Source organism: Leptopilina boulardi, unplaced genomic scaffold (genome assembly GCF_019393585.1).
Source record: "Leptopilina boulardi isolate dan_hultmark-lab unplaced genomic scaffold, ZJU_Lbou_2.1 LbouV2_368, whole genome shotgun sequence".
NCBI classification, from domain to species: domain Eukaryota; kingdom Metazoa; phylum Arthropoda; class Insecta; order Hymenoptera; family Figitidae; genus Leptopilina; species Leptopilina boulardi.
Window position 1 is genome coordinate 1,077,673 of NW_026137938.1, and position 25,555 is coordinate 1,103,227.

A 25,555-nucleotide genomic window follows, 5' to 3' on the forward strand; every position below is an offset into this window, starting at 1 on the left:
GAATTGGATGCGCGCCCAATCCTTTGACAATTGTCCAAGAAAAAATATTTAATTGATTTATGCAATAATTATCAATATAATAGATTTTATTCGCAAAATAAATTCATATAAATTGCAATTATTGAAATAATAAATGATTTCACGTCATTTTACGTATAATACTATTTACGTATTTTACAGTTGTTGAAAATTTCAAAGTTAATTACACAACCCTGATTGGAACTTCAAATTACGTCATATTACCGGTTTGGAAAAGAATACATTTTCTGTGTTTGTTTAAATGCCCCAGTACTTTAAAAAAGGAATGATTTAAAAAGAATCAAATTCCTGTGTATTAAATATAAAAATATAATAAAATTATTTAAAATAATGCACTCTAATCAACTGATAACTACAGATGATTCTGCTAAAATTAAATTTCTTATAAAGTATCTAATAAATGAAAAGCAGATTAATAAAAAAGTAATAAAGGATTATCTATGTGAATTAAATAAATCTAATCATAAATTATTACTTGCAACTGACAATAGTGTAAGTTTATATTTTTAATATTTATATTAACTTAATTATAATAATTCTTCAAGTTATTTAATTATTTGATATCGATGTTTTCTAACCTATAAAAATATGCACGTGTCAAATTTAATAAAATTAACATCAATATTATACGCATGGAAATAAAAAATATACAATAGAATTTTATATAATTAGAATTTTTTTTATTATTTTAATATCTTTTTTGGTTATACAAGTGTAAAAAAAATTTTGTTTCATCAATTCAGACCAAAATTTATTTATCAAAATTTGAATCTGTTCAAATTTTAATTTATACAAAATTTCAAATGATGAAACTAATTTTTAATGATCAAAACAAAATTAATTAAATTTTTTAGTAAATCCTTAATCAATAAATTGAAACTTAAAATTAATGAAATTCCAATTTTGCTAAAGATTAATGGATTTAAATTTTCAATCTATTCGAATTTTAATTGATTTAAGTTTCCAATTATCTGAATTTTAATTTATACATATTTAAATTTTTTTTTCAAATTTTGAACGATTCAAATTTAAATTCATTCTAAATTTTAATTATTCAATTGTCTTAAGTTTTATTGATGAAAACAAATTTATTAATTAAAATTATAAACAAATGCAAATTCAATCAATCGAAACTTAAAATTATTGAAATTTCAAACAATTTAAGTTTCAAATCATCAGAATTTTAATTTATCCAAAAAATAATTGATTTAAGTTTCAAATTATTTGAATTTTAATTGTTTAAAAGGTTAAAATTGTCAGAATTTAAATATATCCAAATTTGAAAATCTGTTCAAATTTTAAACAATCCAAAATGAAATTAAATCTAAATACGTAGCTGAAGTAGGCAACTTTTATGATAAACGATTTTTAAAATAATTTTTTAAAATGAAAAATTCTATAATTTTTTGCCTAAAATATATTTCTTGTAGTTTTTATGAATCAACAAAGTATAAAAAATATTTTTTTTAGGTAAACAATTTTATAATTTTCTGTGTTAAATAAAAATTGATTTCTAATCGTTGACCATAAACGTTGCGTAATTCAGCATTGTATTTAAATTTAAAATTTAATTTCCACTTTTAATTAATTTAAGTTTTAAATGATTTGAAATTTAATTTTTCAAAAATTTTAATTGATTTAAGTTTAAAATTATACGAATTAAATTTTATTCAAGTTTTAATTCATTTTGAGTTTTAAATAATGCGAATTTTAATTCATTTCAATTTTTAAATTATACGAATTTCAATGAAACCAAATTTTTATTACCTAATTTAATATTAAATTTATTCAAAAATTAATTTACTTAAAATTTCAACTATTAATGATTTAGTCATTGATTAAAAATGTCAATTAATTTAAAGTTGAATGGATAAAAATTAGTTATTTTACATCGTTAATTACCCTTTAACCTTTCGTCACCTATTTTTGGCAAATAATGATTTAAAACAAGTAAAAAGATGAATTATAATTTACTTTTTTATTTATTTTCAAGAAATAAGGTATTGTGATCCCTGTTCTAGTGAAAAAATTGAAAAACACATTTTTCGAACTTCAAATTTTTAGATTTCCTTTTATAATTCATTAAATTTAATTGAGAATTTTATAAAAAATAATTTTTTTTGAAAAATCCATACGAGAGATTTTAAAGAATATAATTAAAAAAGCGGATATGTAATATGTAATAGAATTCTTTAAAATGAAAATGGTAACTAATGATTTTTATTGGAAAATCATGCGCCCCCGATTTGGGTTTTCTTTCTGATTAAATCGTCCCTGTGTGTTGCCATAGAAACAACGCATGTCAATTAGCGTTTAGCTGAATGAAATCGACCGCGTGGAAAGCGAAATCACTCTTGGATTAATCGCCATTAAAATCATTATTATATCGATTTTTATTAATTCAATTTTAAAATGTGAAGTGAAAGTTTAATTTACATTAATTGATAATAAAAATTATCGACGAAAGAAGAATAATCATGTTTAATAGTCGACATAAGAAGAAACAGTTGTTGATTACGAGAAACAAACGTGAGGAAAATTAATATATAATTTACGGCCACGCCGCTTTGGATTGTACGACTTTTCCGACATTTTCCAACTTTTTTCAAAAATGCGAATTTTTTCATCCTATTTTATTAGTAAGATTCGATTTTTTTTTTTGTAAAATTTTTGACAAAATTTTTAAAGAAAATACGACTTTTTTAGAATACAGCTTTTTTTAAAAATTAATTACTCAACAAATTTTTAACAAAAATTCTTCAGACTAAATTAATTATTTTCAATTATTTTCATAAAATTCTTCAAAAATTCAATTATCTGAAAATATTTTTCAATTAAATATTTTGAAAAATTCAATAATTGTTAGAAATTTCTAAAAAAAAAGAAGAAAAAAACAATTTCTCCAAATAAAACTACAAAGAATTTCAGTTTTAAATCACATGAAATTCAATTATTTCCAAAAAGCTAAACTTAATAGAAATTAAATTATTTCGAAAAATTTTAACTTAATAGAAATTCAATTACTTTTAAAAATTTCATTTGTATCTTTTCCAAAATTAAACAATTTTTTTTTAAATTCAATTATTTAAAAAAAATAAGTTAGTTAAAAAAATTAAACATTTTTTGTTCCTACTGAATTTAGGAATTGTGCCAAGAGAGGAAAGTTTTAGTTTCGCATCGTGTATTGAAATATGTTAACGAAATTTTCTTTTTAAATTTTATATATAAAAAATAATATTTTTTTTCAACTTTAAGCACGATTTTTTTTTTTTTTATTTTTTCATACCTGGATTAATACTAAGAACATTTTGCAAAATGTTTTATAAATTTGTTTGTTATTCGTTTATTTTTTTTTTAAAATAATTTGTTTACAAAATTTTTTTTTCTTTTTTCGCGCTTTTTTAAATAAATACATTTTAGTTTGCTTTTCTATGAGTAAAGTCAACGATCCTAGTGTTCAAAAACTTTATTTTGAAAAAAAAAAAAAAATTAATTTTAAACAAATTAGTTAAATAAAAAAGAATCGTCATTTCCACTCTTAAACTTTTTGCAAAATAATCTTTTAGTAATTTCCAGATATAGGGCATTCAATTCAATTTTTTCAAAAAATAAAATTTCTGAAAAATAAATAAAATGGCAAAATTGTTAAAAATTACAAGACCAATTATTTTTTATTTAAATTTTATCAATTACTTTTTAAAAATTGAACTTTTTCCACAAATTTATTATTTTTTATCGGCAATTTTTCTTGATTCTGAACAATTGTATGGATTTTTAAAAATGTTAATATTTTCAAAAAATAAAATTTCTAAAATGGTCAAAAAATTCAGGCCTCGGATTATACGACTTTTTCGACTATTTCCGACTTTTTTTCAAAAATACGACTTTTTTCGACTTATTTTAATAAAATGCGACTATTTCGACTTTTTTTACATTTAAAAAAAAAAATTTGTAAATAAAATAAATTTTTTTTAGTATAAAATGCAGATCTTCAGATTTTCTTTATTTCAATTATTTAACAAATTTTTAACTAAAATTTTTCACTAAATTAATTATTTTTAATAATTTTAATGAAATACATCACAAATTCAATTATTTCAAATTATTTTTCAATTAAAATTTTTATGAAATTTAACAATTGTTTATAATTTTAAAAACATATCAGATAAAATAACCAAAAATTTTTAATTCAAAATCATAAATCAATTCAATATCAAATAAAATTCAATTATTTTCCAAAATTTCAATTTAAAATCAAATAAAATTCAATTATTTTTAAAAATTTTAATTTAAAATTAATTATCAAAATTTTCAATAAAAAATCAATTAAAATTAAATTATTATCCAAAATTTCAATTAAAATTCAATTATTTCTCAAAATAATTGGAAACATTAATTATTTTCAAAATTTTAAATTCAAAATCAACTAGAATTCAATTATTTTCCAAAATTCCAATTTAAAATCAAAAAAATTCAATTATTTTTAAAAATTTCAATTCAAAATTAATTATTATCAAAATTTTTAATCAAAAACCAACTAAAATTGAATTATTATCCAAAATTTCAATTAAAATTCTATTATTTTCAAAATTTTCAATTCAAAATCAACTAAAATTCAATTATTTTTAAAAATTTTAATTTAAAATTAATTATCAAAATTTTCAATAAAAACTCAATTAAAATTAAATTATTATCAAAAATTTAAATTAAAATTCAATTATTTCTCAAAATTTTAAATTCAAAATCAACTAAAATCAATTATTTTTAAAAATTTCAATTCAAAATTAATTATTATCAAAATTTTCAATCAAAAACCAACTAAAATTAAATTATTATCCACAATTTCAATTATTTTCAAAAATTTGAATTTAAAAGCTTCTAAAATTTAATTTTTTTATAATTTTTTGAAATTTTATAATTTCAATTATAACTCTAAGGAAATTCAATTATCTGAAACCATTTTTCAATTAAAAATGGTTTTCAGATTATTGTATTTTTGTCCGCAATTTCTAATAAATTTTTTATTGAAATCATCCAAAATTTTTAATTAAAAATCACTTGAAGTTCAATTAATTTCAAAAATCTCAATTGTAAATCTTTGAATATTTAATTATATTTAAAAAATGTTATCTAAAATTATTTAATAAATTATTTTTATTTCTGTAAAATTTAATTATTGTCTGAAAATTAACAAAATCTTTTGAAATTCAATTATTTCTAAAAATTTTCAACTTTAACCCTTCCAAAAGTATTATTATTTAAAAAAAAGATTTATTTAAAAATCTGTAAAATATTTTAGTTAAAATAAAAAAAATCGACTTTTTCGACTTTTTTTTAAATATAAATCGACTAAAACGACTTTTTTTGTGCCTTTAAGTCGATTCGAGGCCTGAAATTTTTTTTTTTAATTTTGATAATTCACAATAATTTTAGATCCGAAATAATGCCAGAAAAAAAAATTGACACCCCTTAACAACATTAATTTCGATGAGTTGAAATTTCACCGGTCCCTTGCCTTAATAATAATTAAATCTATAAAAAGGTAAAAATTTGTTAAAAATTTGATAATTTGGTTTATTCAAAAATGATATAAATTTGCAATATTAAATTGTTTAAAATGCAAAATTCATAGCAACATTATTAAAATACATTATTTGTATTAAAAATAAATAATTTGTAAAAAAAAATAAATTAAAAAATCTTGATGAATGCAATGTCATTTTTGGAACATAAAAATTAAAAAAAGAAACGTTTGGGTTACCCCGCGTATAGCTTTTGGTAGTCCTCGTATACAAAACTTCTCAGTAGCGCGAAGGTTAATTGAAACTTATTTCTTGGGTGTTTTTAGGGATAAAATATTAAATAAAAATAAAGCGGCATTAAGGATTCTTTTTTCTTTGAGAGAGAATAAAAATTAATTTGTGATTGGACCCAATCTACCGTCAAAAATCAGACCAAAATCTGTAATATACTTTTATAGCGCCTTTTTTTTATTACAGTCAATAATGCTTCTGGTTAATCAATTATGTGCCTCTGTACAACCGACTGAAGAATGTTTAGTTAAAGCTACTTCTGAGTATTTAACATCACTTTTGAAAAATGGTGCTACATTTCAAGATCAAACGTTGATGATTTGTAAACGATGGCTTTTGGAAACTCTAGAATATTCAGAATCGGAATCACAAATTGACGTTCTTATTGCGCTACAAACATTTTTTTCAACTTGTGCCTATAGTAATTATTCTCAAGTTAGTATCCTATATATTTATCGAAAATTGTCGATACAGTTGCAATTTAATCTTAAAAATAATTTTGACAAAACAAATTTTATTTAAAAATTTCGATAAATCTGTTAAATAGAAAGCAAAATTTTTGTATTACAGGACATAAGAAAATTATTGGGAGAAAATTCCCTATTATGTCGTTTCCTTTATAGTTCGGGTTCCCATAGTGACGAACTAAATTTTCATTCATTATGTTGCTTGGAAGCAATATTAATAAACAAGGAAAAAAATCAAATCACCATGTCAATAGATTATTTACTACTAATCAAAGAAATTGTACTGAAAATTTTATTTTCATCTCTTGAAAATGAAAAATATTTCAAAAGAGTAAGTAAAAATATTTTTATATCGATTTTTGTCTGAAGAAAGACTAAAAAAAAATTTATTTCAGAAAATTTGCACATGTGTACGTATTTTACGGATCATTAGTAGTGAAAAAGTAATTATTAGTTCTGTGGATAATATCGGTGAATTACTAGGCGTAATACAGGCTTTTCTATTTTGTGGTATTAAAGATTATCCATTTCTAATTCCACAACAACTTCGTCCAGCAATTATGAATATACCAGTAAATACATGTACAATTTCAAAAACAAAGTGTACAAAAAAAACAAGATCAAAAAAACAATTACCCCCAAAAGCAGTAACTAATACAAAAAATGAATCATCATCAAATCCAAAATTTATTCCAAAATTCTCTAGTGATTCTGATACATCAGATACTGAATTATCATTTGATTTAATACAAATGGATTCGAAAATTCGACTTGAAACTGTACAATTATTGTACAATATTGTTATGAATTTTTCAAGTCGTGAATTATTTGGTTATTGGACACAAATTGTTGCCAGTGGTTCACAAATTAATGCTCGTGTATTAACGAGACTTATTTTAAAGGATTCATCATATAAAGTGAGACAAATATCGTGGATGATAATGTGTGAACTTCTCAGAGGTTCTAGACATATTTTACAACATGCTGAAGATAATGAACATTCTTCATTTATAACAGTTTTTGCACTTTTAAGTTCAGTGATAAAAGAAATACATTATACGGTGTCATTATCATTAAATACTGAACACAATGTTGCTGTTTTAATACATGTACTCAAATGTGCATCAACATTAGCAGAATGTACACCTTATCATCGTTTAAAACCTGAACTTGCTTCGGAATTAATAAGAAATTGCAAAAATCTAACAATTCACAAAGGTATTTAGAATTATTTTTATAATAATAATTAATTTTACTAATAATTATTTTAATCTTTTATAAAAACGGGAAACATTTTTATAAACCATTTTTTAGTGTCATTTTTCTCTAAGATTGCAAAAAAAGTAAGGAATTGGTAAACTTTTATGTACTGCATTGGATAAAATATTATTTTAAAATATTAAACAAAACTTTTCCTATAGTCGACTAAAATTAAAAGACTAGGGCGAATTTTATTAAGGGTTGTTATCTCAATGTTGTCATATCAACGGAGGCAGGACACACTGCCGTCCCAACAAGAGTAGCAGTAACTACATTTTGGATAAGTCACTTATTGGTGGCAGTGGCAAGTAGGAAACTCATCTGAAATGCAGATACGGTTATTCTTGTTAGGGCGGCAGCACACGTTCGATGAAAAATCCATTCCTGGATAAACCATTGTAAAGAGTGTCGACTATCGATAAATCTATATTTTATATTATAATTGTATTAGTGTTCGTTGGAGGTGCATGAATATTCTCCAAATTTTAAATGACCTGAAACTTAATTGTCCTAAATTCAATTGGCCTAAAAGTCGTATGGACTAATTGTTACTTGGCCTAAACATCATTTGCCATAATTCTCATTTGAAATAATTTTCATCTGGCCTAATTATTATTTGGACTAATCCTTAACTTGACCTTATTATGACCTGGCCTAAATTTTTATTTGTCACCCGCTTGTGAACGTGACTCATAAGAGAGAAAAAAACAAAAATATGTTCTGTCACTTTCTCTCTCATGCTTCGCGTTCATGAACGGGTGACAAATAAAACTTAGACCAAGTGAGAATTAGGTTACATTAAGATTAGGCCAACTGAGAATTAATACAAATGAGAAATTAGATTGAATGAAGATTAGGCCAAGTAATAATTAGTCCATGCGACTTTTAGGCCAATTTAATTTTGGTCAATTAAGTGTTAGGCCATTTGAAATTTGGAGAAAATTCATGCGTCTCGTTGTTTGTTGCGGAGGTACCTCATCGTACAACGCTTAGTTTTTATTTTTTTGCTTTATCCCATTTTACCCCCTTCCTTTTTTTTGTCAAAATACTAAAGTAAATGTTAAAAATCAATTTTTAAATTTAATTATTGATTCATTGTGCAAAGAAAGTTAAAAGAAGCCTTTTTCTGACGAGTTTGTAAGTTAACGTTCAAATGAAGCAAGAGCTGCAATCAATTTCGACGAAAAATGCTACTTTCCGCTAGAGTTTTAAGTGCTTTGTGGCTCGGTCAAGAAGACTAGAACCAGGAGGGGAAACTCCGTTGTAAAGATGCGGCGTGACAAACAAGCCACTAGAAGGCGTGGCTTATCGTTCGTGCATTGCTATTCAGACGAATTTCAGTGTTCTGCGCATACTTTCTTGACACTGATATTTGAAATGTAGCAGACGCTGTTTTTAAGTTTCTGTTTATGCGGTTATGGCAAATGGTTTACCCATAAATTTTTTGATGCGATTATATTTAATTAATTATATGTAACTAGCAAAATTAAACGCGCGCAAGCGCGCCAAATTGAGTGTTTAATTGTTTGTTATAAAGAAATTAAAGATTAATATTATCAATAATAATTTAATTTATTAGAATATTATTACATATTAAATGATAATAATGAAAATTATATGTTTACAAGCCTCGGATTATACGACTTTTTCTGACTTTTTTCAAAAATAAGACTTTTATCGACTTCTTTTAATAAAATGCGACATTTTTTTTAACATTTGAAAAAATGTAAATAAAATACATTTTTCTAGTATAAAATGTAGATCTTCATCATATCTTCTTCAATTAAATTATTTAACAAATTTTAAACTAAAATGATTCTTCACTACATTAATTAATTTTAATAATTTTAATGAAATACATCACAAATTCAATTATATCAAAATTATTTTTCAATTAAAATTTTTATGAAATTTAACAATTGTTTATAATTTTTAAAAAAAAATATCACAATAAAATTTAATTATTTTTTAAAAATTTCAATTCAAAATAAACTAAAATTCAATTATTACCCAAAATTTTCAATTAAATATTTAATTATTTACCAAGTTTTCAATTTAAAATGAAATAAAATTCAATTATTTTCTAAAATTTCTATTCAAAATTAATTAACCAAATTTTCAATCAAAAATGAACTTAAATTAAATTATTATCCAAAATTTCAATTAAAATTTAATTATTTACCAAGTTTTCAATTTAAAATGAAATAAAGTTCAATTATTTTCTAAAATTTCTATTCAAAATTAATTATCCAAATTTTCAATCAAAAATGAACTTCAATTAAATTATTATCCAAAATTTCAATTAAAATTCAATTATTTCCCAAAAATTTTCAATTTAAAATCAAATATAATTTCATTATTCTCAAAAATTGGAATTCAAAATTAATTGAATTTTCAATAATTTGAATTTAAAAGCATCTAAAATTTAATTATTTCTAAAATTTTACATCGAAATTTTTTTTTTTTTGAAATTTAATAATTTCAATTATAACTCTAAGGAAATTCAATTATTTTTAACTATTTTAATAATATTCTTTGAAAATTCAACTATCTGAAACCATTTTTCAAATTATTGTATTTTGTCCGCATTTTCTAATAAATTTTTAGTGAAATCATCTAAAATTTTAATTACAAAACACTTAAAGTTTCAATTAATTTCAAAAATCTCAATTTTAAATCTTTGAAAATTCAATTAAATTTAAAAAATGTTTTCCAAAAATTGTTTGATAAATTATTTTCAGTTCTGGAAAATTTAATAATTGTTTGAAAATTAACAATATCTTTGAAATTTAATTATTTCTAAAAATTTCAATTTTAACCCTTCGAAAAGGATTATTATTAAAAAAAAAAAAAATTTTATTTAAAAATCTGTAAAATATTTTTGTTAAAATAAAAAACAAATCCACTTTTTTTTGGAATATAAATCGACTGAAACGACTTTTTTGTGTCTTTAAGTTGATTCGAGGCCTGTGTTTTTATAATTAATATTTAATAGGTATTCGTTGGCACCTGGTACCTTAAAAATTAATTTTTAAAAATAAATGTTTTTCAAATTACTATCTTATACGAAATTTCCTGGCGCATCTTTTTTCTCATCATACATTTTTTGTACAATTTTTGAATCAATATACAACTTTAAAAAGAATTTCGTTGGTAAACGTTGTGTACTTCAGCTTCGTGAATTGAATTTTCGAATTTGGAATTTTAAAGAAACTTATTCCGAAATTTGGAAACACAATTATACAACTTTGGCAAAAATGAGAAAAAGAATTGTCAAAATTTGACACGTCATAAGATTACTATTCAAAAAAACACGTGAAATCAGAAAAGGCCAACTTCAAGTTAGGACAGAAGGACAGACCAAGCATTTTATTATTATATAATTTACCTAACCAAGCAGACGCAAACATTTGCAGCTGCTTGCTACGAAATTTCCCCTTCAAAACCTACATGGATAGTATGCGCAGAATTCGTAAATTCGTTCTATTAGCAGTGCACGAACTTAAACGACACACCCACCGTGTGCACGCTTACCATGCCACTACTCACTGCGGTAAAGCGTGGAAGTTTCACCTCCTGGTTCTAGTCTTCTTGGGCTCGGTGCAGCTAGCGACCCGCCAGCCGTCAGCCATCGGAAGAACCCATATGCGTACAATTGCGCAGTCGACCTAAAGGCTTCAGACCCTACCAACCGTCGTTAACACAGTTAATTACTATTAATCATCATCACATTTCGTGTAACATATACATTTTGCACATTCTTGACCACAAAAAAATTATTAAATAACAATTACATTAACCAATAAACTGCCAAGCGACTACAATTCAATAAAAAATAATTTTCAATGAAGAGAAAATAGTATAGCTAGCAGTATTAGCAATATGAAATTAATAAATCAATATTATTAATCAAAACCAATAAATCAAATTTACACAATAGTTATTTATGTGGCAAGGGCGCAAAAAGTAGGGGAATCGAGACTCGCGTGAGTCTCGATTCCCCTATTTGCGCCCGTGCCCCATACATAATTTTTTATAACATTTTGCGTCAAAAACTCGATTAAAGTGAAGTTTTTTAAACACTAGCGTGCGTAAAAAGTACTTTTTACGCACTAGTGCTTAAAAAATTGTACTTTAGTCGAGTTTTTGACGCAAGGTGTTATAAAAAATTATTTGTTTAACTAACATTAAAACAATAAATTTTACAAAGGAATCTGTTGAATTGTTCGGTTTTCTGATGCGAGCGGGTCAGTACGCTGGCTATTTAATGTTCATAAAAAAATTCGCACTACTTACAATTTAAAGGAAAACAATCCTCCTACAATTTCTGACATTTAGAAAAATGTTTGAACCAAAGTTATTAAAACTAGACCTATTAGCCCCAATATAAAATATTTATTAATTATATGTATAAGGACACAACAATACCTCCTGTTACAATGTACACTGAAAAAAAGCAATGGATGTCACATCCACACGTCTGGTTGCCCCAACCATATTATATTGAAAAATACGTCCCATCCATATCTATGGATTCTACATCCATATAAAATAGTTAGCTGTATATTGATGCAATAACAAAGCTATATAGCTGTGTGAACCATATAATATGGAAGTAGCACAAATCTCACTATGGATGTCACAACCATTTTTAATTGTTGCTGCAACCATTGACCTGTGTACTATATTAATATAGTTAACGTATCTATTTTATATGGTTATACTTAATATTTATTTTATTTTCTTAATTATATTATTAATAAGGTTATTTTTAATAAATTTAAAACATTGCGTATCATATTAACATATTTATTTTTTCCAATAAAACGTAAATGTTTAATTTGCGATTATCTCATTAAATAATATATTGAAATATAATATTATAATATTATTTATATATATAATTATTATATAATTATTAATTATATATAAATATATATAAGTATAATTTGTTCAATGGAATGTTTATTACAATAAAATATAATATTATATATAATAATTCGCGCGAACAACTTAAAATAATATCGCGATATACTTTTAATAATATTATAATTATAATTTATGGCGTAAAGTTGCAAGCATGGAACCATTTCCCCATTTGCAAATTATGACTGAGAAAGAAGAATGCAAATCATCACAGTGGTCCTCAAGCATCGACAGGTTCAACTAAAATGGATCCAAAAATTGAATGAACAAGCTTTTAAAAGACTATTCGTAGATGTAAAAACTGGTTTTTTTAAAATCCTAGCTGATCGTTTTCTCGAAAAAACTCAAAATTAAGTTTTACGAAATGTATTTTTAACATTGTATTATATACTGTTCAATAATCAACAATTATATCTTTAATGTTCTTTGGTAAACCATTTTAGTGCACAGTACGTACTCACTAAGCATTAATATATTTGACTTATAGTAAAATAAATACAAAAGCTTGTAGAATAGCTCATTAGATTACTCTTTATAGACGCTAAAACGACTTTGTCTGAAATCAAAACCAATTTTTTTCGAAATATTTTTAAACTGCGTTTTACAATAATTTTTTATATTTTAAGATTACCATTATGCTTAACTTATCATTTAAGCTTTATTTATCTATTTATATTTAAGTTGAAATTCCATTCATTCATCCATTCATATCAATGTATTTGTGCATTAGTTTAGTAACGTTTTGTAACAACTGACTGATTAACTTATTGCTTGTGCTCAAGACCAATTGCTTTTTCTCTATTTTAAAATGAGTTCACATGAGGAGAACAGGAAGAAAATATGTGCACCTTGCGGTCAGAAAATTGCTTTTAGAAAGGTTAAACCAGAAAAGTTTCTTATAAACAAAAAGTTCACTAATTTAATTAAAAAACTTATCAACAATAGTTTTAATTTAAATGATGAGAAATTTTTATTAAGCATTTGTAGAATATGCTATCTTACTTTTCTTGATTACGAAAAAAGTATCTTTAAAAGGCCAATTTAAATTAAAATTATTGTTGATAAATTTTTTAATTACATAAATTAGTTAACTTTTTGTTTATAAGAAACTTTTCTGGTTTAACCTTTCTAAAAGCAATTTTCTGACCGCAAGGTGCACATATTTTCTTCCGGTTCTCCTCATGTGAACTCATTTTAAAATAGAGAAAAAGCAATTGGTCTTGAGCACAAGCAATAAGTTAATCAGTCAGTTGTTACAAAACGTTACTAAACTAATGCACAAATACATTGATATGAATGGATGAATGAATGGAATTTCAACTTAAATATAAATAGATAAATAAAGCTTAAATGATAAGTTAAGCATAATGGTAATCTTAAAATATAAAAAATTATTGTAAAACGCAGTTTAAAAATATTTCGAAAAAAATTGGTTTTGATTTCAGACAAAGTCGTTTTAGCGTCTATAAAGAGTAATCTAATGAGCTATTCTACAAGCTTTTGTATTTATTTTACTATAAGTCAAATATATTAATGCTTAGTGAGTACGTACTGTGCACTAAAATGGTTTACCAAAGAACATTAAAGATATAATTGTTGATTATTGAACAGTATATAATACAATGTTAAAAATACATTTCGTGAAACTTAATTTTGAGTTTTTTCGAGAAAACGATCAGCTAGGATTTTATGAAAACCAGTTTTTACATCTACGAATAGTCTTTTAAAAGCTTGTTCAGTCAATTTTTGGATCCATTTTAGTCGAACCTGTCGATGCTTGAGGACCACTGTGTTTTTTTTATTTTTTTATTTTAATTTATGTCACGAGAAAAAGTCTATCAATGTGCAAAGTTTAAGTTTCTTCTTATTAATTGCCATTGTGCCTCGCCCGATAAAAAATATTTAAAAATTACAAAATAGCAGCGAATTCAAAAAATTTTTCAAAAAAAAAGGGTTTTTTGGTTAGTTTTTGGGTCGTAGCTAAAAACCAAAATGGAATAGATAATCGGTTTTAGGAATAATGTCTCCAGGCATTAATTACGAAGAAAATAGTTTTTTTTTTTGATAAATAGAACCCGAGTTATGCTTTCCGCCAGTTTCAAAAACATGGTTTCGAGAAAAACGGGTTTAAAATTTTAACTCCTAAATGTACAAGTTTTTATCAAAATATGACGCTGTATTTTCGCATTTAAACTCTGTAAAAAAAATTTGCAATAGCCATTTCTTATGTGCCAAAAACCGCTCTTTCGAATGGTGCATATGAAAATTTTGTAAACTTTTATGTAAACAAATTATACTTCTTTTTAAATAAAAAACGCAAAACTGTCGCTGTGCGCGTAAATACACTGCGCTGCATTTTGTTCTGTAACTTTTTTATTTCGTCGAATTTTGATTTAATATTTTGGGATTATATTTCGAAGATGATTTGGAACAGTAAAATGCAAAAAAAAATTCCATTTTTTTTGACGGTGTAAAGTGTAATACTACCTTAAAAGTACCAATACTATACTAGCGATTTTCGTATGTCTGTTTTCTTAACAAAAACGCTTAAAGTTATACTAAAATAGTTCCAAAAATTCCCATGCGTTAAAAGATCACTGGCATTAACGTTATTAGTAGCAATTTTATGTCTATATTGCACGAATGACAAGTGAACATAGTTCCCCGCTCTGCCGTGCGAGATTCGTTCAAGGCACATACCAATATAGCGTCAACATCGAGCGATTATTCCAATTAGTTGTCAAATAATCGCTCAACGTTTGATGCTATATTAGTATATGCCTTGAACGAAATTCGCATGGCAGGATGAAAACCTATATTCACATGACATTTATACGAATATAGAAGAATCAACGACACTTTATCTCTCGGGAACAACCCAAACTATTTTAGTATGTCCAAGAGTGGTATTGGTATAAATTTTATGCTATTAAAGTCGCAATAGTTGTTTTACTAAATGAGTAAGTTGTTTTCATACGAAATTAGGGACAAATTTCTCTCCGTGTGGGTATTATAAATTTATTTTGAAAAAATGTAACAACAATCACTTTTACACTTGCATTTCGGGACACAAATATGTAATATAAAATCATTCTTTTTTTTAAGGTTGCATCATGGGGACAAAGCAAAACTGCTTCAGCCCGGCTGCAAGGTTTGGGTGAGGTCGGGGAGTTTTTTTTGGCCGTCCAAAATCATCAATGTATGTAATGATACATACGAAGTGAATGTTTGTGGGAAAGTTGGATTGAAAAGTTTAGGATCAATACAACTTTTCCACAAACATTCACTGGAGGAGGAAGAAAACAAAATGACTACAACGTTACAAAAAAAAAATGGCAGACAGCATTGTCTGTCATTAATGAATAAATTACTTTTACCGAGTAGTTAAGTGGAGGCGCCTCCACTCGGTAAAAGTTCGTCTTTCCAAACTTGTTTCACAAATTATTTTTGTCAAGTCTTCGTAGAAAACTTTTAATAATGGTTACTTATCAAGGTTTTTTTTTATCATTACTACTATCATTACTACAATAAAATTATTTATTTAAAGATAATTATATTGTATAAATAAATAAATATTTCAAATAAATTATTGTACAGGTTGTGATTTTTTTCAAAACAATGAAATTCGTGTTTTAAATCACTCTAACTCTAAACTCTAAACTCATAAACTGTTTTTTACGTTCATGTTTACGACTGTAAGTTTATTTATTTATGTTATTTTTTTTATTTTTTTATTTTAATTTATGTCACGAGAAAAAGTCTATCAATGTGCAAAGTTTAAGTTTCTTCTTATTAATTGCCATTGTGCCTCGCCCGATAAAAAATATTTAAAAATTACAAAATAGCAGCGAATTCAAAAAATTTTTCAAAAAAAAGGGTTTTTTTGGTTAGTTTTTGTGTCGTAGCTAAAAACCAAAATGGAATAGATAATCGGTTTTAGGAATAATGTCTCCAGGCATTAATTACGAAGAAAATAGTTTTTTTTTTTTTGATAAATAGAACCCGAGTTATGCTTTCCGCCAGTTTCAAAAACATGGTTTCGAGAAAAACGCGTTTAAAATTTTAACTCCTAAATGTACAAGTTTTTATCAAAATATGACGCTGTATTTTCGCATTTAAACTCTGTAAAAAAAATTTGCAATAGCCATTTCTTATGTGCCAAAAACCGCTCTTTCGAATGGTGCATATGAAAATTTTGTAAACTTTTATGTAAACAAATTATACTTCTTTTTAAATAAAAAACGCAAAACTGTCGCTGTGCGCGTAAATACACTGCGCTGCATTTTGTTCTGTAACTTTTTTATTTCGTCGAATTTTGATTTAATATTTTGGGATTATATTTTGAAGATGATTTGGAACAGTAAAATGCAAAAAAAATTCCATTTTTTTTGACGGTGTAAAGTGTAATACTACCTTAAAAGTACCAATACTATACTAGCGATTTTCGTATGTCTGTTTTCTTAACAAAAACGCTTAAAGTTATACTAAAATAGTTCCAAAAATTCCCATGCGTTAAAAGATCACTGGCATTAACGTTATTAGTAGCAATTTTATGTCTATATTGCACGAATGACAAGTGAACATAGTTCCCCGCTCTGCCGTGCGAGATTCGTTCAAGGCACATACCAATATAGCGTCAACATCGAGCGATTATTCCAATTAGGCTGGAGTCCCATGGCAGCGTTTTGCGTTGCGTTTTGTCACTAGACCATGAGTGTAAAAGAGATGCAAATATATGTTTGCTATGTTTACACTCAGGGTCTAGTGACAAAATGCAACGCAAAACGCTGCCATGGGACTGCAGCCTTAGTTGTCAAATAATCGCTCAACGTTTGATGCTATATTAGTATATGCCTTGAACGAAATTCGCATGGCAGGATGAAAACCTATATTCACATGACATTTATACGAATATAGAAGAATCAACGACACTTTATCTCTCGGGAACAACCCAAACTATTTTAGTATGTCCAAGAGTGGAATTGGTATAAATTTTATGCTATTAAAGTCGCAATAGTTGTTTTACTAAATGAGTAAGTTGTTTTCATACGAAATTAGGGACAAATTTCTCTCCGTGTGGGTATTATAAATTTATTTTGAAAAAATGAAACAACAATCACTTTTACACTTGCATTTCGGGACACAAATATGTAATATAAAATCATTCTTTTTTTTAAGGTTGCATCATGGGGACAAAGCGAAACTGCTTCAGCCCGGCTGCAAGGTTTGGGTGAGGTCGGGGAGTTTTTTTTGGCCGACTAAAATCATAAATGTATTTAATGATACATACGAAGTGAATGTTTGTGGGAAAGTTGGATTGAAAAGTTTAGGATCAATACAACTTTTCCACAAACATTCACTGGAGGAGGAAGAAAACAAAATGACTACAACGTTACAAAAAAAAAATGGCAGACAGCATTGTCTGTCATTAATGAATAAATTACTTTTACCGAGTAGTTAAGTGGAGGCGCCTCCACTCGGTAAAAGTTCGTCTTTCCAAACTTGTTTCACAAATTATTTTTGTCAAGTCTTCGTAGAAAACTTTTAATAATGGTTACTTATCAAGGTTTTTTTTTATCATTACTACTATCATTACTACAATAAAATTATTTATTTAAAGATAATTATATTGTATAAATAAATAAATATTTCAAATAAATTATTGTACAGGTTGTGATTTTTTTCAAAACAATGAAATTCGTGTTTTAAATCACTCTAACTCTAAACTCTAAACTCATAAACTGTTTTTTACGTTCATGTTTACGACTGTAAGTTTATTTATTTATGTTATTTTCACAGTGGTCCTCAAGCATCGACAGGTTCAACTAAAATGGATCCAAAAATTGAATGAACAAGCTTTTAAAAGACTATTCGTAGATGTAAAAACTGGTTTTTTTAAAATCCTAGCTGATCGTTTTCTCGAAAAAACTCAAAATTAAGTTTTACGAAATGTATTTTTAACATTGTATTATATACTGTTCAATAATCAACAATTATATCTTTAATGTTCTTTGGTAAACCATTTTAGTGCACAGTACGTACTCACTAAGCATTAATATATTTGACTTATAGTAAAATAAATACAAAAGCTTGTAGAATAGCTCATTAGATTACTCTTTATAGACGCTAAAACGACTTTGTCTGAAATCAAAACCAATTTTTTTCGAAATATTTTTAAACTGCGTTTTACAATAATTTTTTATATTTTAAGATTACCATTATGCTTAACTTATCATTTAAGCTTTATTTATCTATTTATATTTAAGTTGAAATTCCATTCATTCATCCATTCATATCAATGTATTTGTGCATTAGTTTAGTAACGTTTTGTAACAACTGACTGATTAACTTATTGCTTGTGCTCAAGACCAATTGCTTTTTCTCTATTTTAAAATGAGTTCACATGAGGAGAACAGGAAGAAAATATGTGCACCTTGCGGTCAGAAAATTGCTTTTAGAAAGGTTAAACCAGAAAAGTTTCTTATAAACAAAAAGTTCACTAATTTAATTAAAAAACTTATCAACAATAGTTTTAATTTAAATGATGAGAAATTTTTATTAAGCATTTGTAGAATATGCTATCTTACTTTTCTTGATTACGAAAAAAGTATCTTTAAAAGGCCAATTTAAATTAAAATTATTGTTAATAAATTTTTTAATTACATAAATTAGTTAACTTTTTGTTTATAAGAAACTTTTCTGGTTTAACCTTTCTAAAAGCAATTTTCTGACCGCAAGGTGCACATATTTTCTTCCGGTTCTCCTCATGTGAACTCATTTTAAAATAGAGAAAAAGCAATTGGTCTTGAGCACAAGCAATAAGTTAATCAGTCAGTTGTTACAAAACGTTACTAAACTAATGCACAAATACATTGATATGAATGGATGAATGAATGGAATTTCAACTTAAATATAAATAGATAAATAAAGCTTAAATGATAAGTTAAGCATAATGGTAATCTTAAAATATAAAAAATTATTGTAAAACGCAGTTTAAAAATATTTCGAAAAAAATTGGTTTTGATTTCAGACAAAGTCGTTTTAGCGTCTATAAAGAGTAATCTAATGAGCTATTCTACAAGCTTTTGTATTTATTTTACTATAAGTCAAATATATTAATGCTTAGTGAGTACGTACTGTGCACTAAAATGGTTTACCAAAGAACATTAAAGATATAATTGTTGATTATTGAACAGTATATAATACAATGTTAAAAATACATTTCGTGAAACTTAATTTTGAGTTTTTTCGAGAAAACGATCAGCTAGGATTTTATGAAAACCAGTTTTTACATCTACGAATAGTCTTTTAACAGCTTGTTCAGTCAATTTTTGGATCCATTTTAGTCGAACCTGTCGATGCTTGAGGACCACTGTGTCATTTACAAGAATACAATCAAATTCGGCAGTTTCGTAGACATTGTAGACATAATTCTAGAACACTCGCCACACATCATAAAAAAGCTCTTCTAGAGAAGTAGAGAAAAAATTGGAATTAATACATATCTAATAATCGTTATTTTTGAAAATTAAAAAAAGGTAAAATTATCATGTGAAAACATTATTATATTTAACTTAAAAAAAGCAATTAAAAATCCAACAAAGATTTGAGCACGTGGAATTTTAACCTATAATTTACTGATATTATTGCTTACCTTCAAAATGCGGTATGTATTCCTCGAATCCATCTTTTTAAAAAAATTGAAAGCACTCAGCTTCCATGTTGTTTATATCCAACCCGAACCACTTAGAGACAATTTTAAATAATTTAATTTATGCCAAAATTGCTTTTTTTCTTTCAAACACGCTTTTAGGACGCGAAATAGAATGACGCAATATGTGACCAGCTGACCGAGTCTGATTACCGCGCAAACGCGTACATCTATTTAGATCAACGAGCGTAACCATTTAAAAATGGATAGGAGATCCAAACTAGTAAAATCCATAGCGATATTGAAAACACAACCAAACATATGGTTGGTACATCCATATCAAATTTACAAATATTATATGGTTCCCACAACCATTTTTTTTGTAAATTCTTCCATACTTGAAGTTGCGCCAGCCATATGAATGGATACCCCAACAATATTATGAATAACAATATTTTTATGGTTATGATATCCATTCATTTTTTTCCGTGTAATAATTTTTTTGTGGTCAAGAATGTGTGAAATGTATAAGTTACACGAAATGTGATGATAATTAATAGCAATTAACTGTGTTAACAACGGTTTGGTGGGGTCTGAGGCCTTTAGGTCTCTTCACAATTGTACGCGTCGACGCCTATGGATTGTTCCGATGGCTGAAGGCCAAAGCAGAACAGCTTCGCGAACGAGATGCATGCGTTAGAAAAGGACAGAGATATATTTGAGTTCTTTTCTATCTCATGAACCACGTTTGCAAACGACTTTCGCGAATTTGTTCTGCTTTGGCCTTGACGGCTGGCATGTTGCAAGCTTTACTGAGTCCCTAATATGCCTGAAAGAAATGACAGACTGACACAATTTATTAGAATGCAGAAATCAACAACTTTGTGCTGCATTTACGTTAAAGTAAAGTAGCCCTTGTTTTAGAGGTGTTGTACAAATAATTTTTTATGAAAATTTTTCTAGACTTTTCAGTTATTTTTATAGTGTTATTTGAAAATTCGATATATTGGAAAATCTTCTTCACTAAAGTGTAGTTAAATCGAAATTCTATGAAATGAAAATTCGACTTCTTATAAAATTCTTCTAAATAAAAAGTCCATAATTATTAATTTGACATTGCCATAATTCCGTCAGTTTTAATGTGGGAAATATCGGTAATTGTTTACTTTACTACCCGAATAAATAAACAATTACCAAAATATTTACTCGTTTTGGAATGGAAATTCAAATTCCTGAAAATTTCCAATTGTAGAGAAAAATAATACTATAAACTATTTTAAAAAATGTGCCTGTCCTGTTCCTAATTAAACTGCAATAAATTATGAAATTAAATTACATTTATTCATTATTAGATCCGGCAGTAAGAGTCGCTGCACTTGGAGTATTTGAAAGTTTGGCTTCATCAGAACCAATTACACCAGAAATAATAAATAGTTTCGAAATGTCTTGTGGCAATGATGATTCTAAATGTTTGCCTCTGAAAAATTGTGGATCGTGCCATGTTCATAATCAAAACGAACTGCATATTGAAGGCTCAAGTAATCATAATAGCATAAAAGATTTTAAATTAAAATACGAACATGATAAAGAAATTAGCTGGATATTAAAAATTTGCTTAGAAAATATTTCTGATGAGGTGAGATCTATGAAAAAAAAAAAATTAAATGATTTACAAATTCATGTAAATGTAAAAAATTTAAAAAGAATAATTAATTTCAATTTTAGACAGTAAGTGTTCCTGTACGACTTCAATCTTTAAAATTACTGGGCGTACTTGCTGATAATATTGAAAATCTTATTTATCCACATCTTACGATAATGGCCGAAAAATTAATTATAGCTGCAAAAGACTCAGTACCGCAAATAGTTCTTCATGTTTTTCGTGTTATTGATACTATTGCTAATCAACTTGAGACAAATAATAAAAAAGACGATGCGATTATATTGTTTTGGAATATTATTTGCGAGCCAGTAATTAATCTTTTACAACATTCTGAAGCAATTTTAAAGGAAGTTGCTTGCAATTGTTTAGGTAACATTGGAACGAACGTTTTTTCACAATTGACGGTAAATTAAAAGAAATAAAATTTTATTAAATGGGTCAGAATTTCTCCAATTATAACAAATTATAATTTTTTGATTAAAATATTTGAAAAATTTGTTATTTAATAATTGAATAAGTTGAGAACCAAGTTTATAGGCCAAAATGTTATATTGAATGTTTATTGAAATTTTACTTAAAGAAGATAACGGAACTGATTAGTAGAATTTGAGAAATTCTTACCCAAATAAAAATATTGTAATTAATTTTTTTTTTAAATTTTTGATCATAGTAAAGACACGTCACTGATTAGGTGAATATTTTCTCTGAAATTATTTCTTATGTTTTCAGAGAGAAAAAAGTATATTAATAATTACATTATTATTTGGTGCAACTCGTGATCAACAAAGTGCAGTTAGAGCTGCAGGCCTACGAACTTTAGGACTTTTAGTAACATTAGCTGCATTAGAAGAAAGTACTGGATTTCTGATGGATTTAGCTGATATTACATGTTTATCTTTGTTAGATGAAAATCTTGGTGTACGCATAAAAGCCGCGTGGGCATTAGCTAGTTTATGTGACTGTCTTATTAGGATAGAGTGAGTAAATTTTTTTTAAATATGTTTTGTGCATCTTTAGGGAAAGTAAAATTTGATTTAAAATTTAATATTTCAGAAATAATACAGAGCTAGAAACAATACAGTTAGATATTTTATTACCAAAAATTTATGAATCAAGTGTCAAGGCAGCAAAAGATAGTGACAAAGTCAAATGTAATATAACAAGGGTCATTGGAAGTATTTTGTATTTGAGTTCTAATTGTCAAATTTTAGCTGACACTTCAGAAGGTTTGGAATCTCTTATTGAGTGTGCAACTCTCAGTAATGATCAGAAAGTTAAATGGAATGCTTGCCGTGCTATAGGACTGATTTTAAGTCGTGAGCCGGATTCTATTCTTCCTACTTCCTGGAAAGTAAATATATTTCTATTTTATTCGTCTTTGTAAATGTTTTATAAATTTCTATTTTTAAATTATAAATTTTTATTTTATACATTTTTATTATGAATATTCGTGTAAATTTGTAATTGTAGAAATTTGTAATTTTAGGATCAGGTATTTCCAACATTGTCAAAATTGATACGTGACAGTATAAATTTTAAAGTGCGCACAAATGCTGCTTGGGCTATTTCAGTTTGTAATTCTTATGGTAAATATATTGTATCACTGTGGAAAAGTGTGATATTAGCTTTAGAAAATTCACAACATGTACCTAATTATGTTGAATATGCACATAGAGACAACCTTGTTCAGCAGGTAATATTCTCTCAATCACATTTTTATTCTTTTTATTTTTGTAGAGCAAAAATATTTTAATTAATATTTAAAAATTTTTCTCCTTTATTTATTCTTTGAATTAATTTTGTTAACGTCTGATTATAGTTGTGCCTAACACTCAGTCATCTTGCTGTTCATACACACATGAAAGATTTACTATCACTATGGACGGAAATTGGAGATCATGTTGAAGATGTTACAATTTATATGAAACAATTTCAGGTAAAAATTGAAATTGTTAATTTTTTTCAATATATAAATATTTTAATTAATATTGTTATCGTTACAGAATCATATATTACCTGAAAAAGCCGGCGATGTGATAAATGCTCAAATAACATTTTCTAAATATAAACGAGAATGTTCTACACTGGAGGAAAGAGAAATTGCAAATACGTTAGAAAATTTGTTTACATAATGATGGTCATAACAATGATTTAAAATTATTTATTAAAATAATATTGGACCTACTGAATTCATCATTACGAAGAATTCGACGACTTCAATTATCATCACATTGCAAGAGAAAATCAGGTTATGTTCTACAATATAATACAACTTGAAAAAAGGTATGAATTTAAAATAGATTCAAACTTCAACAAAATATCCTTTCGGATTTACTGCGTTATAATTTTAGCCTTATTATAAATCGTTTTAATTTATTTCAACTAAACAAATTCTTGACATAATCAGTGGCGGATCCAGATTTTGCTCCAGGGGTGATAACCTTTAGGAGCAGTATTTGATGACCAAAATGTTGGTAACCTTTTTTTTAGTTATAATTTTTCGTCCTGTATCCGCCACTGAACAGAATAGTATTATGCAAATCATGTTTCTTAACACTGTAAAACTTTAGTAATGGTAACTCCAGTGAATTGAATGTGTGATTGTAGTCTAACATTTTTACTTCTAATGAAAAGAAGTATCAATTGCGAAAGCTATTAAATAGATACATCAAAAAGACTAGAGACAGGAGGGGTAGCTTGGGTGGTGGAGTATGATAGAAAGAGTGGTCAGTGAAGGAAGTCATTTTCCTTTTTTCATTATCGCTCTCTGTAGTAATATACCGCTGTTACTCCTCCTGTCTCTAGTCATCTTGAGACTTCCGAAAAATTTGGAAAGGGTTCTTTCGAATTTGAATTAAATATTAGAACTATAAATATGTTACATCCCCCCTGACCTGATCAGGACGAGCATTATGCTCCTAATAACACGAAATAATTTGTTGTGAAATCTATAAATTCTACACTGCTTTAATTGTTCGAAAATTTGTGACCGGTAAATTTAAAATATTGACCCGAAAATTGCCGGGAATACAATTTTTATAAAAAAATGTCCACCACCCTGTGCTTTCATATTCCTTTTCTTATACCGCTTTGAATCCTTTGAAATCTACAAAAAAAAGAAGCAAACATTTTGCAATAAATAAAAGTTCCTTTCGAAATGTGTAAATGTTTTCAAAATCATATGAGAGAATTCACCTGAAGTAATCATGGTAGAAAAACGTTTTTTTCAATTGAATAATGAAAAATATTTTAACTTCATTACCAATTTCAATAGCTTTTTTGACGATCTTTAAAATCAAAATAAAATAACCCGGACAGCACCGAAACTTCCCTGAACCTTGACTGGACCTCGCTTGACGAGGTTCGGGAATTTGAGTCGCGAGGTCCAAACGAGGTTGAGTTGATGTTTAAATGTCCGCGCATAATAAAGGTCAGTCACAGAGGTTGGCTGAATATTGGATTTGAATTTCTGTTAAATATTAACATTAAAGATTCTTGGCATATTGTGAGGGGATATTTAAGGAAATTATTCATCATAACTGTTTCTCGCAGTTGAGGTGCCATTAGATTGGTATATAAGTAGTGATCGAAAATTTTTTTCTTGTCGAATTTTTTTTTCTGCCCCATGTCTCTCCTATTTTTTGGATTTGAGACAAATTCTTTTTTGGAAGAAATGGTTTCACTAATACTTTGATGACCATTTTTTTAATTTAATTTAATTATTAATTATTAATTT

At 26.4% G+C, this 25,555-nt stretch overlaps 1 protein-coding gene across 3 annotated transcripts; it reads left to right on the forward strand.

The window, feature by feature from the left end:
• Positions 1–249: 249 nt before the first annotated feature.
• Positions 250–25,538, forward strand: LOC127287254 (HEAT repeat-containing protein 6). Of its 3 annotated transcripts, none has more exons than XM_051314085.1 (11): positions 250–531; positions 6,039–6,287; positions 6,423–6,650; positions 6,715–7,537; positions 21,509–21,792; positions 21,882–22,223; positions 22,549–22,796; positions 22,873–23,170; positions 23,306–23,512; positions 23,639–23,755; positions 23,823–25,538. In XM_051314085.1, exons 1-11 carry the CDS (start codon positions 370–372, stop codon positions 23,949–23,951), a joined length of 3,087 nt encoding a protein of 1,028 aa, XP_051170042.1. In that variant the 5' UTR covers positions 250–369; the 3' UTR covers positions 23,952–25,538. The 3 variants fall into 3 exon arrangements, with proteins under 3 accessions (XP_051170042.1, XP_051170044.1, XP_051170043.1); XM_051314087.1 differs by lacking the exon at positions 250–531 and adding an exon at positions 2,374–2,678; XM_051314086.1 differs by lacking the exon at positions 250–531 and adding an exon at positions 2,374–2,568.
• Positions 25,539–25,555: the final 17 nt, after the last annotated feature.

What these genes read in the sequence shown, in the direction of transcription:
- LOC127287254 (XM_051314085.1), top strand. Translation starts at nt 370, where the DNA reads ATGCACTCTAATCAACTGATAACTACAGATGATTCTGCTAAAATTAAA. An exon ending in CCTATAGTAATTATTCTCAA is followed by an intron (nt 6,288 to 6,422) that starts GTTAGTATCCTA and finishes TTTGTATTACAG; the next exon opens with GACATAAGAAAATTATTGGG. An exon ending in TAGAAAATATTTCTGATGAG is followed by an intron (nt 21,793 to 21,881) that starts GTGAGATCTATG and finishes TTTCAATTTTAG; the next exon opens with ACAGTAAGTGTTCCTGTACG.